The sequence below is a fragment of the Phocoena sinus genome, chromosome 17 (assembly GCF_008692025.1).
Source record: "Phocoena sinus isolate mPhoSin1 chromosome 17, mPhoSin1.pri, whole genome shotgun sequence".
Lineage (NCBI taxonomy): Eukaryota > Metazoa > Chordata > Mammalia > Artiodactyla > Phocoenidae > Phocoena > Phocoena sinus.
In genome coordinates, this window is record NC_045779.1 from 43868696 (window position 1) to 43884607 (window position 15912).

At 37.6% G+C, this 15912-nt stretch overlaps 1 protein-coding gene across 1 annotated transcript in view; it reads left to right on the forward strand.

Moving 5' to 3' along the window:
• SPAG1 (sperm associated antigen 1) overlaps nucleotides 1-15912 on the forward strand; it is a 97363-nt gene that overhangs the window by 20673 nt on the left and 60778 nt on the right. The window contains exons 6-10 of the mRNA XM_032609889.1: nucleotides 1007-1071; nucleotides 1575-1684; nucleotides 2286-2391; nucleotides 5425-5555; nucleotides 8719-8825. Coding sequence (XP_032465780.1) covers nucleotides 1007-1071; nucleotides 1575-1684; nucleotides 2286-2391; nucleotides 5425-5555; nucleotides 8719-8825 — 519 coding nt within the window. The remainder of the gene's footprint in view (nucleotides 1-1006; nucleotides 1072-1574; nucleotides 1685-2285; nucleotides 2392-5424; nucleotides 5556-8718; nucleotides 8826-15912) is intronic.

Here is a 15912-nt window from a genome sequence, read left to right on the forward strand (position 1 = left end):
ATTTTTTAATTGTATAATGAAATGTAGGAATATTTGGAAGATCTGTGTAACTCCTAATGACCAATGATACAAAATCGTGCTTGTATAAATGACCCATTCAGATGGTTTCAAATTATGACTTTTAAGAAATCATTTAAGAAACTATTTGTGAGCTGTTGTTTGCTTTCCTCCCATTCCCTTCAAGGTGCTTGCAGTGGACATGTGACCTGGGTTGAGCCACTTAGTAGCACCAAGCTAGTGCTTGGTCAGTGATGGGCCCATAACTGAAGCTAGCCAGAGTCCTTCCCTGGGATTTCTCTAACTAAAGATGGAGAGAAAAGTACTCTCCTTTTCCTTTCTGATTGGGAGGCCTGTGAGGTTATAATCCCAGACTGTGTGTGGCCACATTTGCAACTACATAAAAGCAAGCAGAAAGCAGGGAAAACAAAATCAGGGAGAGAGAAGCAGAGACTTCTGGGGGAGAGAAGGAGAAAAGGGGAGAGAGGGAGAGCTATAGAAAGAGGGTATATGAATGCTTTATCCAGAAATACCCCTGCCCTTTCATCAGTTTGGTTACATAAGCCAATAATTTATTCTTTTTAACTAAAATTAGTTCAAGTTGGGTGTCTGTCATTGCAAGCAAAACAGCTCTGTCTAACACAGCAAAGTAGTTATTCTTACTTCTTCAATGCCTAGGTTTTAAAAGAATGAATGATAGTTTAGTACTTTTCTATTATAAGAAAAATCAATAATAATCACATTTCACACATATAAGTTTTAAAATTTTATATATGTACTTAAAGTCCTGCCCACCACTCTCATAATTAACTACAAATTTAAAATTACTTTTTAACCTGCTGTATATTATTATGTTAAAAAAATTACAATACTGGAGTTGTTGTAACGTCAAGGGTACCTATTTTTCTTACCCATTCAATTTGTGTACCTTAATCCAGTACTACACATTTATAGGAAAATCTGCTAATCTCATATTAAATATCTCATAAAATATAATTTTTTCTTTCAGGAAAAAAATTCTAAAAGTAGACCAGCTAAAAAGAAAATTCCAAGGGATTATGCAGAGTGGGATAAGTATGTTTTATATTTCTGTATATAAAAATTCTCTACCATAAAATACTGTAATAAATTCTTTGTTGTTTTAAACCTGAACATATCAAATATCGTTATGTCAGTAGAGTACTAAGAGTATTTGGATTAAGCACTCTTGATTTTGTTTTTTCATTAAATAAAAAACTACTGCATCATTTTATTTATAAGGGTAACCAAAAATAACTAATGTAATACTTATAGCCATACAAAATAAAAATTAACAAATTTTTAAATAAAGAGAAATTGGTCACAATTTTAATACCAAAGTTCCACACATTTTACGTCTGATTAATATTTAAGTTCTTACTAAATTCCATGTTTTCTAGGAAGGAATAGAGATGACTTCTAATACAAACCTATCATATATTTTTGGAATATTATTTCTAAAGGCATGGTGATACAAATACAAGAATATCAATAATAAATTTTACTCTCTTGTTTGTATTGAGCTTTTTTTTTCTAGTTTTATTATTCTTTCATTTAAGATTTGACGTGGAAAAGGAATGTGCGAAAATTGATGAAGATTACAAAGAAAAAACTGTAGTAAACAACAAGTTGCATTTGTCTAAAATTGAGACAAGACTAGATACAGCAGGTAATTTGGGGAAAATAAGAATAATTTAGTAGTCTCTAAATTTTTTGAAATACAATAAAAGCTGTTGACCCAAAGACATTCTCTTTAAGTGCTGCAGATTTCCATGAAAAGTTTATGGATTTTCTCCAAGAGCTTACCACCTCTAACAAATTCCATTCTATCCTTTAACTTCTTAATTTTATGAGTAAGAGTTACGATATTTAAATTTAGTAAGACTTAAAAATATATATGTAAACCTATTTTTTTTACTGTAATTCATTTTTCATTCCCTTTTTCAAATCATCTTTTTCCTCCAAATCCCTCAAATTTTTTTCTTTTTGCCTCAAAACAAAAAGATGGAGCAGGTTGTTTTCACTTGAAGTCCACAGGTGTATAGTACCATTAAAGTAAAACAAAACAATTATTCAAAAAATCTAAACCTTCAAAAATTCTGATAAATTAAAAAAAAGAAAAGAAATATCTCTAAACTTAGGAAACTTTTATCTTGTTTTATTTATTTTATAATTTTCTGCTTCTGTTAAAATAAGCATTCTTGGATTTAAATTTGTTAAAATTGTACTAAGTTATATTTTTACTTATAGCAGGTAACATTTATTTCTAGGTCTAACTGAGAAGGAAAAGGATTTTCTTGCTATTCATGAAAAGGAGAAAGGTAATGAAGCTTTTAACGCAGGAGATTATGAAGAGGCTGTGATGTATTATACTCGGTGAGCAGATTTTCATTGTGGTTTAAACTTGCCATTTATTTGTTTATGTTTTAATTAATTAATTTTTTTGGCTGTGTTGGGTCTTCATTGCTGTGCGCAGGCTTTCTCTAGTTGTGGCAGGTGGGGCCTACTCTTCGTTGCGGTGCATGGGCTTCTCATTGCAGTGGCTTCTCTCGTTGTGGAGCACGGTCTCTAGGCACACGGGCTTCAGTAGTTGTGGCTTGAGGGCTCTAAAGAGCAGGCTCAGTAGTTGTGGCGCACAGGTTTAGTTGCTCTGCGGCATGTGGGATCTTCCTGGACCAGGGCTCGAACCCATGTCCCCTGCATTGGCAGGTGGATTCTTAACCACTGCACCATCAGGAAAGCGCAAAACTTGCCATTTAAAAAAATGATAATGTTTAAATTTAATTGTTGAAATGATGTAAATAAGCTAAATAATCAGTGTCAGAACCACTTAAGATATTGTACTTGTGATTTATCATAAATTCACTTGTGTTTGCCTTGTTTTCTCAATAATTTCCTTAAACGTCCAAGCTCCCACTTCATCCCCACTTTTGACAGAGGTTCTAACTTTACTGTTTTACAGAGAAAATAGAAGCTGTCTGAATGGAACTCGACAGAAAGTTCATATAGCATAGAGGTTAAGAACTCAGGTTCTATAGTCAGACTGCCTGGATCCTAGTACTTATGGTGCTACCTCCCACCACAGGGCCTTTGCATATGCTGGGTCCTCCATCTAGCATACTATCCCCTCTTCTCATGATTTAGTTAATTCTGACTTATTCTTCAGATCTCAGCCCATGTCTCACTTCTTTGGGGAAGTCTGCCTTTAGTTTTCAGACTAGGTTAAACCTTCACCCTACTCAGTTTAACGCCCCCCCCCCCAATTTACATACCCATATAGTAATCTTAACTCTACTTTGTTGGAGGTACAATTCAAGTGTGTGTGATTTGGCACTAACTGGACTGTAAGCTCTGTAAGAATAAAGCCCACTTGTCATTTTTTTAATATCATTGTATCCCTAATACCCAGCAGAGTACCTGGTTCATAGTAGATGTTCATTGTACGCTTGCATGAACTTATGAAGCTCTTACAGTCTATGAAAAGTAAACTAATTTCCTAAAATATTGTTAGAGACAAACTGTGCTTATACAACCACTAATGCTATCTTAGAGCTAAACTCTGTACAATCTTGCTTCCACCTTTGGAAAGAAAATTTTTTTTTAATGTTGTTGGTGTCTGTAAAGAAGTTTGCTCAACTGTTGAAGTGAACATACAAAGTAAAGAGGATATTGAGGTATCATTCATTCAGTACAGCCTCCCCTGTTCAGGCAGGTGGATGTCAGCTCTGGAATTTTGTTTGTCTTTTTGTAGATTTCCACCAGTGGAGAATCTCTTGCCTATTACAGGGAACAAACTTTTTCTTGTCTTCCTCTTTGAAGAAATCACAGAGGTGCAGAATTAAAGCAGCATATTGCAATGGTTAAGGGAACTCAAATTGCCACTTTTCTGGCCTTGGGTAAATTCTTCACCTCTCTTACCTCAGTCTTCTCAATGCGATGAGACTATAACAGTGCCTACCTCAGAGCAGCTGTGAGGATTAAATAAAACAACATGCTGAAAGGCAGGGTAACACGATGGTAAAGAGAACAGGTGCTGGAGTAGACAGTTGGGATTTAAATCCTGACTCTACCATTTCCAAGCTTGTGGCCTTGGGCATGTTACTTAACCTTTCCGTTACATCTATTTTCTCATCTGTAAAATCGTAAGAGCAGTAATGCCTCCTCCGTGGATTATAATGAGGATTAAATGAGTTGACTGTTTAGTGCCTGGCATGTGGGAAGTACTCAGTGTCAGGTACTCGTGTTATTTATTCTTACATGTATTTTCCATGTTTGGTCTCTACCCAGCTGTGTAATTTCTTTATATTCATCTTTAATGATCTTAGTAAATTGACACTTTTTGTGACTTTCCCATTTTTTTTTCTGGATTTAGAAAATTTAGTGCACCAATACCCTTATGTTTCCTATATCTAGGAATACATTATTTTACAGCATTCCAAATCAGTTTTTTAAGCAACAGCCATGTAGGTTTTAAATTCTTTTCATTAATTATTTTGCATTCATACCCTTAATGTAGCAAAATTTACTCTCTTAAGGTCTGTATTCCTCAATTACTACTACTCTCTTGTTTCCTTCAATTAAATTCCTTTGATAAAATTATCATTTCCTTAGATTTAAATTTACTTTTAGATTACAGACTAATTTGTATCTGTTAACACAATAACAACTTAATAAAGGATATTAGTTGTGGTTGGTTGCTCCTTTTTTTTTGTACTAGAAACTTGTCCCTAAAGAGTAAAAAAATATGTATTTGATATTTGATGTTAACTAAACTGGGTTTTTAAGAGATCTGTGGGTATTTAAGTGATCATGTCACTTCTAAAGCCAGAGTCAACTTTAAATCTCTTAACTGGATATTCAAGCATCTGTCCAAACATTGATTTAATATGTTTATAGAATTGTATGTTATTATTTTTGATGATACAAGCCATATTCGTTTGCTAGAGCTGCCATACAAACTGTCACAGACTGAGTGGCTTAAACAACAGAAATGTATTTTCTGACAGCTCTGGCGGTTAGAAGTCTGAGATCAAAGTGTCTGTAGGATTGGTTTCTTCTGATGCCTCTCTCCTTGGCTTGTAGATGGCCATCTTCTCTCTGTGTCTTCAAGTGAGCTTTCCTCTGTGCATGTCCGTGTCCTAATCTCGTCTTCTTATAATGACACCAGTCATATTGGATTAGGGAACACCCTCATGACCTCACTTTAACTTAATTATCTCTTTAAAGACTATCTCCAAGTATAGTTACATTCTGAGGTGCTGGGGGTTAGGATTTCAACATATGAATTTGTGGGGACACAATTGCACCCATAACACGAGCTGTGATTGTTTTACTTACAACTTTAGATGAGTTTCTCTATCTTATGTTTTCCTGTCATCTGCTTGTTGCCATTAAGTGTTTCTTTTACAGGAGCATATCAGTGCTTCCCACAGTAGCAGCCTATAACAATCGCGCTCAAGCGGAACTCAAACTACAGAACTGGAATAGTGCTTTTCAGGATTGTGAAAAGGTCTTGGAGTTAGAACCTGGGAACTTAAAGGGTAAAAGTGTTTATAGAATACCTTTAAATTTGCAACAGGATCTGTTAAAGACCATTTGTAGACACTTATATTTACACTAAAAATATTTCAGATAAACTCATATTTCTATATGTGAATCATTACCTTCCTCAAGTTACTTTTTTTTTTTTGCGGTACGCGGGCCTCTCACTGTTGTGGCCTCTCCCGTTGCGGAGCACAGGCTCCGGACGCGCAGGCTCAGCGGCCATGGCTCACGGGCCCAGCCGCTCCGCGGCATGTGGGATCTTCCCGGACCGGGGCACGAACCCGTGTCCCCTGCATCGGCAGGCGGACTCTCAACCACTGTGCCACCAGGGAAGCCCCCCTCAAGTTACTTTTAATTTCAAGTTTAACTTGGAATTTAAGTTCCTAATTATTTGCATTGAAGTAGCTAATAATCCCAGATGACTGATTGAATAAAGTGTACATGTGTTTTAAAAGAAATATCTCATGCTTGCATTTGAATTGTGGTTTGTGTTTTTTTTTCTTTCAATTTTTTTTTATTGTGGTAAAATTGACATAACATAAAATTTACCACCTTAATCATTTTTAAGTGAATAGTTCGGTGGTATTAAATACATTCATATTGTTGTGCAGTCATCACCACCATCCATCTCCAGAACTTTTAAAATCTGAAAGTGCACCCATTAAACAGCAACTCTCTATTCTCTCCACCCACCCCAGCCTCTGGCAACCACCAGTCTACTTTCTGTTTCTGTGATTTTATTATTTTAGGTATGTCATATGAATGAAATCATACAGTATTTATCTTTTTGTGACTGGCTTATTGAACTGTATCTTTTTATTCAAAAATAAATTTAAGTATAATTTAATATAGATTTAAAAATATTTATTAATGTAATAAAATAAGTCCACACCAGAGCTCTAGAACTTTCTCCCAGCTGCTTTGTGGGCTTTTCCACCTAGATGTCCATAGACATTTTAAATTAAATGTGTCTAAAACTGACTACATCTTTCCACCAACACCTGTCCTGTGTTCTGATTTCCTGTCTCAGTGACTGCACCACCTTGCTGTGGTCCAAGCCTGAAGTATGCAAGTCAGACTCCACTCTCCTTTTCTGTTATCAGGGAGTCATTCCAAAATGAAGTGGCATAAGTTATAACAGACTCATTCTATTTCTTTAAATACTTACAGATTCAGATAAATATAACCACTTAATTTTTTTTTCACATGCCTACAAACATGGATGGGCAGAAACCATGGTTGTGCTGAGGGTAGATCCCAGTGCATCAGACTGACTGTCATCATAATGGATTGCTCTCCTTTCCCCAGTAGAGTTCTCCCGTGCCTGTGTGTTGTCTCTATCACAGAGTACCGGTGGGCTCCCAGCTTTAGGCAGGTGCCTGGTAAAGGTTTTACGATCTCCTGATGGGCCCACACCATCACTGTGCCAGGCCCTGTGCCATGTAGTACATGTATTAACTCCATTAATTTTCACAACAGCTCAGTAAATGTGCAGGTACTATTATTAGCACACTCATTTTACAAAAGGACACTGAGGCATAGAGTGATTGAACAACTCACCTAAGATCACACTGCTAGTAAGTGACAGAGCCAGGACTTAACACTGGATGAGACATCAGGAGCCCACATTCAACCACTGTGCTACTCTTCTGCCAGTAGAATGGCCTTCTGTTTTCATTCTTCCTTGATTGAATAATTCCTTAAGCACCAGAATCTTCACTACTTAAAAAAAAATTTGACAGAGCCACTATGGCCATCATTATGGCCATAAAGCATTGAAAAGTCTTAGGTTTTCTTAAGTGGATAAATATCTTCCTGTTTAAAATTTTATTTTTTACTCAAAAAATAATTGCTCTGAATGCAGTGTGGTATTTGATTACATCCTGGAACAGAAAAAGGACATTAGTGGAGAAATTGGTGAAATCCAAAGAAAGCCTGTAGTTTAGTTGACAGTATTGTACCAATGTTATTTTCTTAGTTTTGGCAAAAATACCGGCGTTATATAAGATGTTAGCATTAGTGAAAGCTGGGTGAAGGTATATGAGAACTATCTGTATTAGCTTTGCAACTTTATGTAAATCTAAAGTATTTTCCAAAGTAAAAAGTCTTTAAAAATGGTATTTGTTATATCATGAATATTTCTTTATGGACAATCCCTTCTGAAATCTGAGTGGTAATAGTAAAAGCTAAACTTGTACTTATGCTACAATTTTGATTACACTTATGATAAAATGATTTATCCTCTAGATTTTCGTGGCTCATTCTAGGACTAAAATCAAACTAGTGAAATTTATGTTTTAAAATAGCATATTGGGACTTCCCTGGCAATCCAGTGGTTAAGACTTCACATTCCAATGCAGGGGGTGTGGGTTCAATGCCTGGTTGGGAAGCTAAGATCCTACATGCCTGTGGCCAAAAAACCAAAACATAAAACAGAAGCATTATTGTAACAAATTCCATAAAGACTTTAAAAATGGTCCACATCAAAAAAAAAATCTAAAATAAAATAGTGTATTAAATCAGATATAAATATCTCACTTTTCAGAATTACCAAGACTGATTCTTTTCAAAATCATGTCTAACTACACAAAATTCTCTCATTATATAGTTAATAACAATCGGACTAGGAAGGCATTCATTTCAGTATTAAAAAATGATCAAATTAGATATTGTAACCTACAAAAAAAAAAAACAACCCTCATACAAATTGCTAAAGTATTCAATTTCTGAACCTAGTTGACATAATCACCAGGATTCCTTCAGTTCCCTGTGCTATAGAGATTTCACTAACAGCCCAGATTCTGGGTCAGGTGCTGGTCAGTAATGTACTAAATTTAAAGGAAGGGTTTTCTAAATGTTCGTAAAGTGGAAATAATACTAGTGATGATTATAAGGAGGAGCATGTTACTGTTTAGTGAAGACCTTCCCATTATTGTAGCACAGCATGGTGCCTCTGAGGGGTGAGGTACCGAGTCTCTCAGCCCTTGGAGGAGCTGGCAGGGACTGGAGCACCCAGAGGCCAGGTCGTTGGAAGTTGATGTAGTTTGCACAATCGCATTCTAAACTGTTCTATGTTACATATATACTTACACTTGAAAAGTGTGTTATAATCATAATGCCATATGTTAAAGTATGTCTTTTATTTTGGTAAATTTTCAGCTCTTCTGCGCCGTGCCACTACGTATAAACATCAAAACAAGCTCCAGGAAGCTATAAAAGATTTGAATAAAGTACTGGTTGTTGAACCTGATAATGAGTTGGCCAAAGTAAGTACAGAAAGTGATACCTCACCTAATTCTATAGTTTGCTATTTCTGTATTTATGTTAAAATGATATCAGTCTTGCTGGAAAAATGATGTTGAGGATTAGGACACAGCTTTAAGAAATAGGTATGAGGAGCTTCAAGATGGTGGAAGAGTAAGATGCGGAGATCACCTTCCTTCCCACAGATACATCAGAACTACATCTACATGTGGAACAATTCCTACAGAACACCTACTGACCGCTGACAGAAGAACCCAGACTTCCCAAAAGGCAAGAAACTCCCCACGTACCTGGGTAGGGCAAAATAGAAAAGAAAAAGCAGGGACAAAAGAATAGGGAAGGGACCTGCACCAGTGGGAGGGAGCTGTGAAGGAGGAAAGGTTTCCACACACTAGGAAGCCCCTTCGTGGGCGGAGGCTGCACACGGCGGAGGGGGGAAGCTTCTAGGCCACGGAGAAGTGCGCAGCAACAGGGGTGTGGAGGGCAAAGCAGAGACATTCCTGCACAGAGGATTGGTGCTGACCAGCACTCACCAGCCCGAGAGGCTTGTCTGCTCATCTGCCGGGGCGGGCAGGGGCTGGGAGCTGAGGCTCCGGCATTGGAGGTCAGATCCCAGGGAGAGGACTGGGGTTGGCTATGTGAACATAGCCTGAAGGGGGCTACTGCACCACAGCTAGCTGGGAGGGAGTCTGGGGGGGAAAGTCTGGAACTGCCGAAGAGGCAAGAGACTTTTTCTTGCCTCGTTCCGTGGTGCACAAGGAGAGGGGATTCAGAGCACTGCTGAAACAAGCTCCAGAGGTGGGCATGAGCTGTGGCTATCAGCGCGGACCGCAGAGACGGGCGTGAAATGCTCAGGCTGCTGCCGCAGCCACGAAGAAGCCTGTGTGCAAGCACAGGTCACTATCCACACCTCCCCTCCTGGGAGCCTGTGCAGCCTGCCACTACCAGGGTCCTGTGATCCAGGGACAACTTCCCCAGGAGAACACATGGCACACCTCAGGCTATTGCAACATCACACCAGCTCTGCCACCGCAGGCTTACCCCACATTCCGTACCCGGCCCGACCCCGGCCTTAGGGAGCCAGAGCCTTTAACCCCGTCCTGTCTGAGCGGGAACAGATGCCCTCAGGCGACTTACATGCAGAGCTAGGGCCAAATCTAAAGGTGAACCCCAGGAGCTGTGCAAACAAAGAAGAGAAAGGGAAATCTCTCCCAGCAGCCTCAGGAGCAGTGGATTAAATCTCCACAATCAACTTGATGTACCCTGCATCTGTGGAATACCTGAATAGACAATGAATCATCCCAAATTGAGGGAGTGGACTTTGGAAGCAATGATATATATATGTTTTTTTTTTTTTTCCTTTTTCTCTTTTTGTGAGTGTGTATGTTTATGCTTCTGTGATTTTGTCTGTATAGCTTTGCTTTTACCATTTGTCCTAGGGTTCTGTCTGTCCGTTTTTTGGAGTTTTCTTTAGTATAGTTTTTAGCATCTGTTATCATTGGTGGAATTGTTCTTTGGTTTGGTTGCTCTCTTCTTTCTTTCTTATTATTTTCAAATTTTGTTTTTATTTTTAAAAATTATTCTTTATTTTATAACTTTATTTTATTTATTTTTTACTTCCCTTCTTTCTTTTTTTCTCCCTTTTATTCTGAGCCGTGTGGATGACAGGGTCTTGGTGACCAGGCTGGGAGTCAGGCCTGTGCCTCTGAGGTGGGAGGGCTGAGTTCAGGACATTGGTCCACCACAGACCTCCCAGCTCCATGTAATATCACAGCAAAAATATCCCAGAGATCTCCATCTCAACGACAAGACACAGCTCCACTCAACGACCAGCAAGCAACAGTGCTGTACACCCTATGCCAAACAACTACCAAGGCAGGAACACAACCCCACCTTTTAGCAGAAAGGCTGTGTAAAATCATAATCAGATCATAGAAAATCCAAAACACACCACCAGATGCAGATCTGCCCACCAGAAAGACAAGATCCAGCCTCATCCACCAGAACACAGGCACCAGCCCCCTCCACAGGGAAGCCTACACAACCCACTGAACCAACCATAGCCAGTGGGTGTAGACACCAAAAACAATGGGAACTACAAATCTGCACCCTGCAAAAAGGAGGCCCCAAACACAGTAAGTTAAGCAAAATGAGAAGACAGAGAAACACACATCAGATGAAGGAGCAAGGTAAAAACCCACCAGACCAAACAAATGAAGAGGAAATAGGCAGTCTACCTGAAAAAGAATTCAGAATAATGATAGTAAAGGTGATCCAAAATCTTGGAAAAAGAATGGAGAAAATACAACAAACGTTTAACAAGGACCTAGAAGAACTAAAGAGCAAACAAACGATGATGAACAACACAATGAATGAAATTAAAATTCTCTAGAAGGAATCAATAGCAGAATAACTGAGGAAGAAGAACAGATAAGTGACCTGGAAGATAAAATAGTGGAAATAACTACTGCAGAGCAGAATAAAGAAAAAAGAATGGAAAGAATTGAGGACAGTCTCAGAGACCTCTGGGACAACATTAAACGCACCAACATTCGAATTATACAGGTCCCTGAAAAAGAAGAGAAAAAGAGAGAAAATATTTGATGAGATTATAGTTGAAAACTTCCCTAACATGGGAAAGAAAATAGTCAACTCCAGGAAGCGCAGAGAGTCCCATACAGGATAAATTCAAGGAGAAACATGCCAAGACACATATTAATCAAACTATCAAAATTTAAATACAGAGAAAAAATATTAAGAGCATCAAGGGAAAAACAACAACATACAAGGGACTCCCATAAGGTTAACAGCTGATCTTTCAGCAGAAACTCTGCAAGCCAGAAGGGAGTGGCAGGACATATTTAAAGTGATGAAAGGGAAAAACCTACACCCAAGATTACTCTACCCAGCAAGGATCTCATTCAGATTCGACAGAGAAATTAAAACCTTTACAGACAAGCAGAACCTAAGAGAATACAGCACCACCAAACAAGCTTTACAACAAATGCTCAAGGAACTTTTCTAGGCAGGAAACACAGGAGAAGGAAAAGACCTACAATAACAAATGACAGAAATTTAGAAAATGTTAATAGGAACATACACATCAATAATTGCCTTAAATGTAAATGGATTAAATGCTCCAACCAAAAGAAATAGACTGGCTGAATGCATACAAAAACAAGACCCATACTTATGCTGTCTACAAGAGACCCACTTCAGACCTAAGGACACGTACAGACTGAAAGGAGATGGAAAAAGATATTCCATGAAAATGGAAATCAAAAGTAAGCTGGAGTAGCAATTCTCATATCAGACAAAATATAATTTAAAATAAAGACTATTACCAGAGACAAAGAAGGACACTACATAATGATCAAGGGCTCAATACAAGAAGAAGATATAACAATTGTAAATATTTATGCACCCAACATAGGAGCACCTCAATACATAAGGCAAATGCTAACAGCCATAAAAGGGGAAATCGACAGTAACACAATCATAGTAGGGGACGTTAACACTCCACTTTCACCAATGGACAGATCATCCAAAATGAAAATAAATAAGGAAACACAAGCTTTAAATGATACATTAAACAAGATGGACTTAATTGATATTTATAGGACATTCCATCCAAAAACAACAGAATACACATTTTCCTCTACTGCTCATGGAACATCCTCCAGGAGAGATCATATCTTGGGTCACAAATCAAGCCTTGGTGAATTTAAGAAAATTGAAATCGTATCAAGTATCTTTTCCGTCCACAATGCAATGAGACTAGATATTAATTACAGGCAAAAATCTGTAAAATATACAAACACATGGAGGCTAAACAATACACACCTTAATAACCACGAGATCACTGAAGAAATCAAAGTGGAAATCAAAAAATACCTAGAAACAAAGGACAATGAAAACATTATGACATTAAACCTATGGGATGTAGCAAAATCAGTACTAAGAGGGAAGTTTATAGCAATACACTACTACCTTAAGAGAAACAAGAAACATCTCAAAGAAACAACCTAACTTTACACCTAAAGCAATTAGAGAAAGAAGAACCAAAACCCCCAAAGTTAGCAGAAGAAAAGAAATCATAAAGATCAGATCAGAAATAAATGAAAAATAAATGAAGGAAAAAATAGCAAATATCAATAAAATTAAAAGCTTGTTCTTTGAGAAGAAAAACAAAATTGATAAACCATTAGCTAGACTCATCAAAAAAAAGGGAGAAGACTCAAATCAATAGAATTAGAAATGAAAAAGGAGAAGTAACAACTGACACTGCAGAAATACAAAGGATCATGAGAGATTACTACAAGCAACTCTGTCAATAAAATGGACAACCTGGAAGAACTGGACAAATTCTTAGAAAAGCACAACCTTCTGAAACTGAAACAGGGAGAAATAGAAAATATAAAGAGACCAATCACAAGCACTAAAATTGAAACTGATTAAAAATCTTCCAACAAACAAAAGCCCAGGACCACATGGCTTCACAAGAAAATTCTATCAAACATTTATAGAAGAGCTAACACCTATCCTTGTCAAACTCTTCCAAAATATAGCAGAGGGAGGAACACTCTCAAACTCATTCTACGAGGCCACCATCACCCTGATACCAAAACCAGACAAAGAAGTCACAAAGAAAACTACAGGCCAATATCACTGATGTACATAGATCCAAAAATCGTCAACAAAATACTAGCAAACAATCCAACAGCACATTAAAAGGATTGTACACCATGAACAAGTGGGGTTTATCTCAGGAATGCAAGGAACCTTCAATATATGCAAATTAATCAATGTGATACACCATATTAACAAATTGAAGAATAAAAACCATATGATCATCTCAATAGATGCAGAAAAAGCTTTCAACAAAATTCAGCACCCATTTATGATAAAAACCCTCCAGAAAGTAGGCATAGATGGAACTTACCTCAGCATAATAAAGGCCATATATGACAAACCCATGGCCAACATCATACTCAATGGTGAAAAACTGTAACCATTTTCACTAAGATCAGGAACAAGACAAGGATGCCCACTCTTACCACTATTATTCAACATAGTTTTGGAAGTTTTAGCCACAGCAATCAGAGAAGAAAAAGAAATAAAAGGAATCCATATTGGAAAAGAAATAAAGCTGTCACTGTTTGCAGATGATATGATACTATACATAGAGAATCCTAAAGATGCTACTGGAAAACTACTACAGCTAATCAATGAATTTGATAAAATAGGATACAAAATTAATTCACAGAAATCTCTTGCATTCTTTTACACTAATGATGAAAAATCCGAAAGAGAAATTAAGGAAACACTCCCATTTACCATGGCAGCAAAAAGAATAACACACCTAGGAACAAACCTACCTAAGAAGACAAAAGACCTGTATGCAGAAAACTATAACACACTGATGAAAGAAATTAAAGATGATACAAATAGATGGAGAGATATACCATGTTCTTGGATTGGAAGAATCAACATTGTGAAAATGACTATACTACCCAAAGCAATCTACGGATTCAGTGCAACCCCTATCACACTACCACTGGCATATTTTCACAGAACTGGAACAAAAAATTGCACAATTTGTATGAAAACACAAAAGATCCCGTATAGCCAAAGCAATCTTGAGAAAGAAAAATGGACCTGGAGGAATCAGGCTCCCTGACTTCAGACTATACTACAAAGCTACAGCAGTACAGTATTGTACTGGCACAAAAACAGAAATATAGATCGATGGAACAGGATAGAAAGCCCAGAGATAAACCCAAGCACATATGGTCACCTTGTTTTTGATAAAGGAGGCAAGAATATACAATGTAGAAAAGAAAGCCTCTTCAATAAATGGTGCTGGGAAAACTGGATAGCTGCATGTAAAAGGATGAAATTAGAAGACTCCCTAACACCACAAAAATAAGCTCAAAATGGATTAAAGACCTAAATGTAAGGCCAGACACTCTAAAACTCCTAGAGGAAAACATAGGCAGAACACTCTATGATATAAATCACAGCAAGATCCTTTTTGACCCAGCTCCTAGAGAAATGGAAATAAAAACAAAAATAAACATAATGGGACCTAATGAAACTTAAAAGCTTTTGCACAGCAAAGGAAAACATAAATAGCAGGAAAAGACAACCCTCAGAATGGGAGAAAATATTTGCAAATGAAGCAACTGACAAAGGATTAATTTCCAAAATTTACAAGCAGGTCTTGCAGCTCAATATCAAAAAAACATACAGCCCAATCCACAAATGGGCAGAAGACCTAAATAGACATTTCTCCAAAGAAGATATACAGATGGCCAAGAAGCACATGAGAAGCTGCTCAACATCACTAATTAGAGAAATGCAAATCAAAACTGCAGTGAGGTATCACTTCACACCAGTTAGAATGGGCATCATCAAAAATTCTACAAACAACAAATGCTGGAGAGGGTGTGGAGAAAAGGGAACTCTCTTGCACTGTTAGTGGGAGTGGAAACTGATACAGCCACTATGGAGAACAGTATGGAGGTTCCTTAAAAAACTAAAAATAGAACTACCATACGACACAGCAATCCCACTACTGGACATATACCCTGAGAAAACCATAATTCAAAAAACAGTCATGTACCACAATGTTCATTGCAGCTCTATTTACAATAGCTAGGACATGGAAGCAACGTAAGTGTCCGTTGACAGGTGAATGGATAAAGAAGATGTGGCACATATAAACAGTGGCATATTACTCAGCCACAAAAAGAAACGAAATTGAGTTATTTGTAGTGAGGTGGATGCAGAGAATGGACTTGAGGACACGGGGAGGGGGAAGGGGAAGCTGGGACAAAGTGAGAGAGTGGCATGGACATATATACACTACCGAATGTAAAACCGATAGCTCATGGGAAGCAGCTGCATAGCACAGGGAGATCAGCTTGGTGCTTCGTGACCACCTAGCAAGGTGGGATAGGGAGGGTGAGAGGGAGTCGCAAGAGGGAAGAGATATGGGGATATATTTATATGTATAGCTGATTCACTTGGTTATAAAGCAGAAACTAACACACCATTGTAAAGCAATTATACTCCAATAAAGATGTT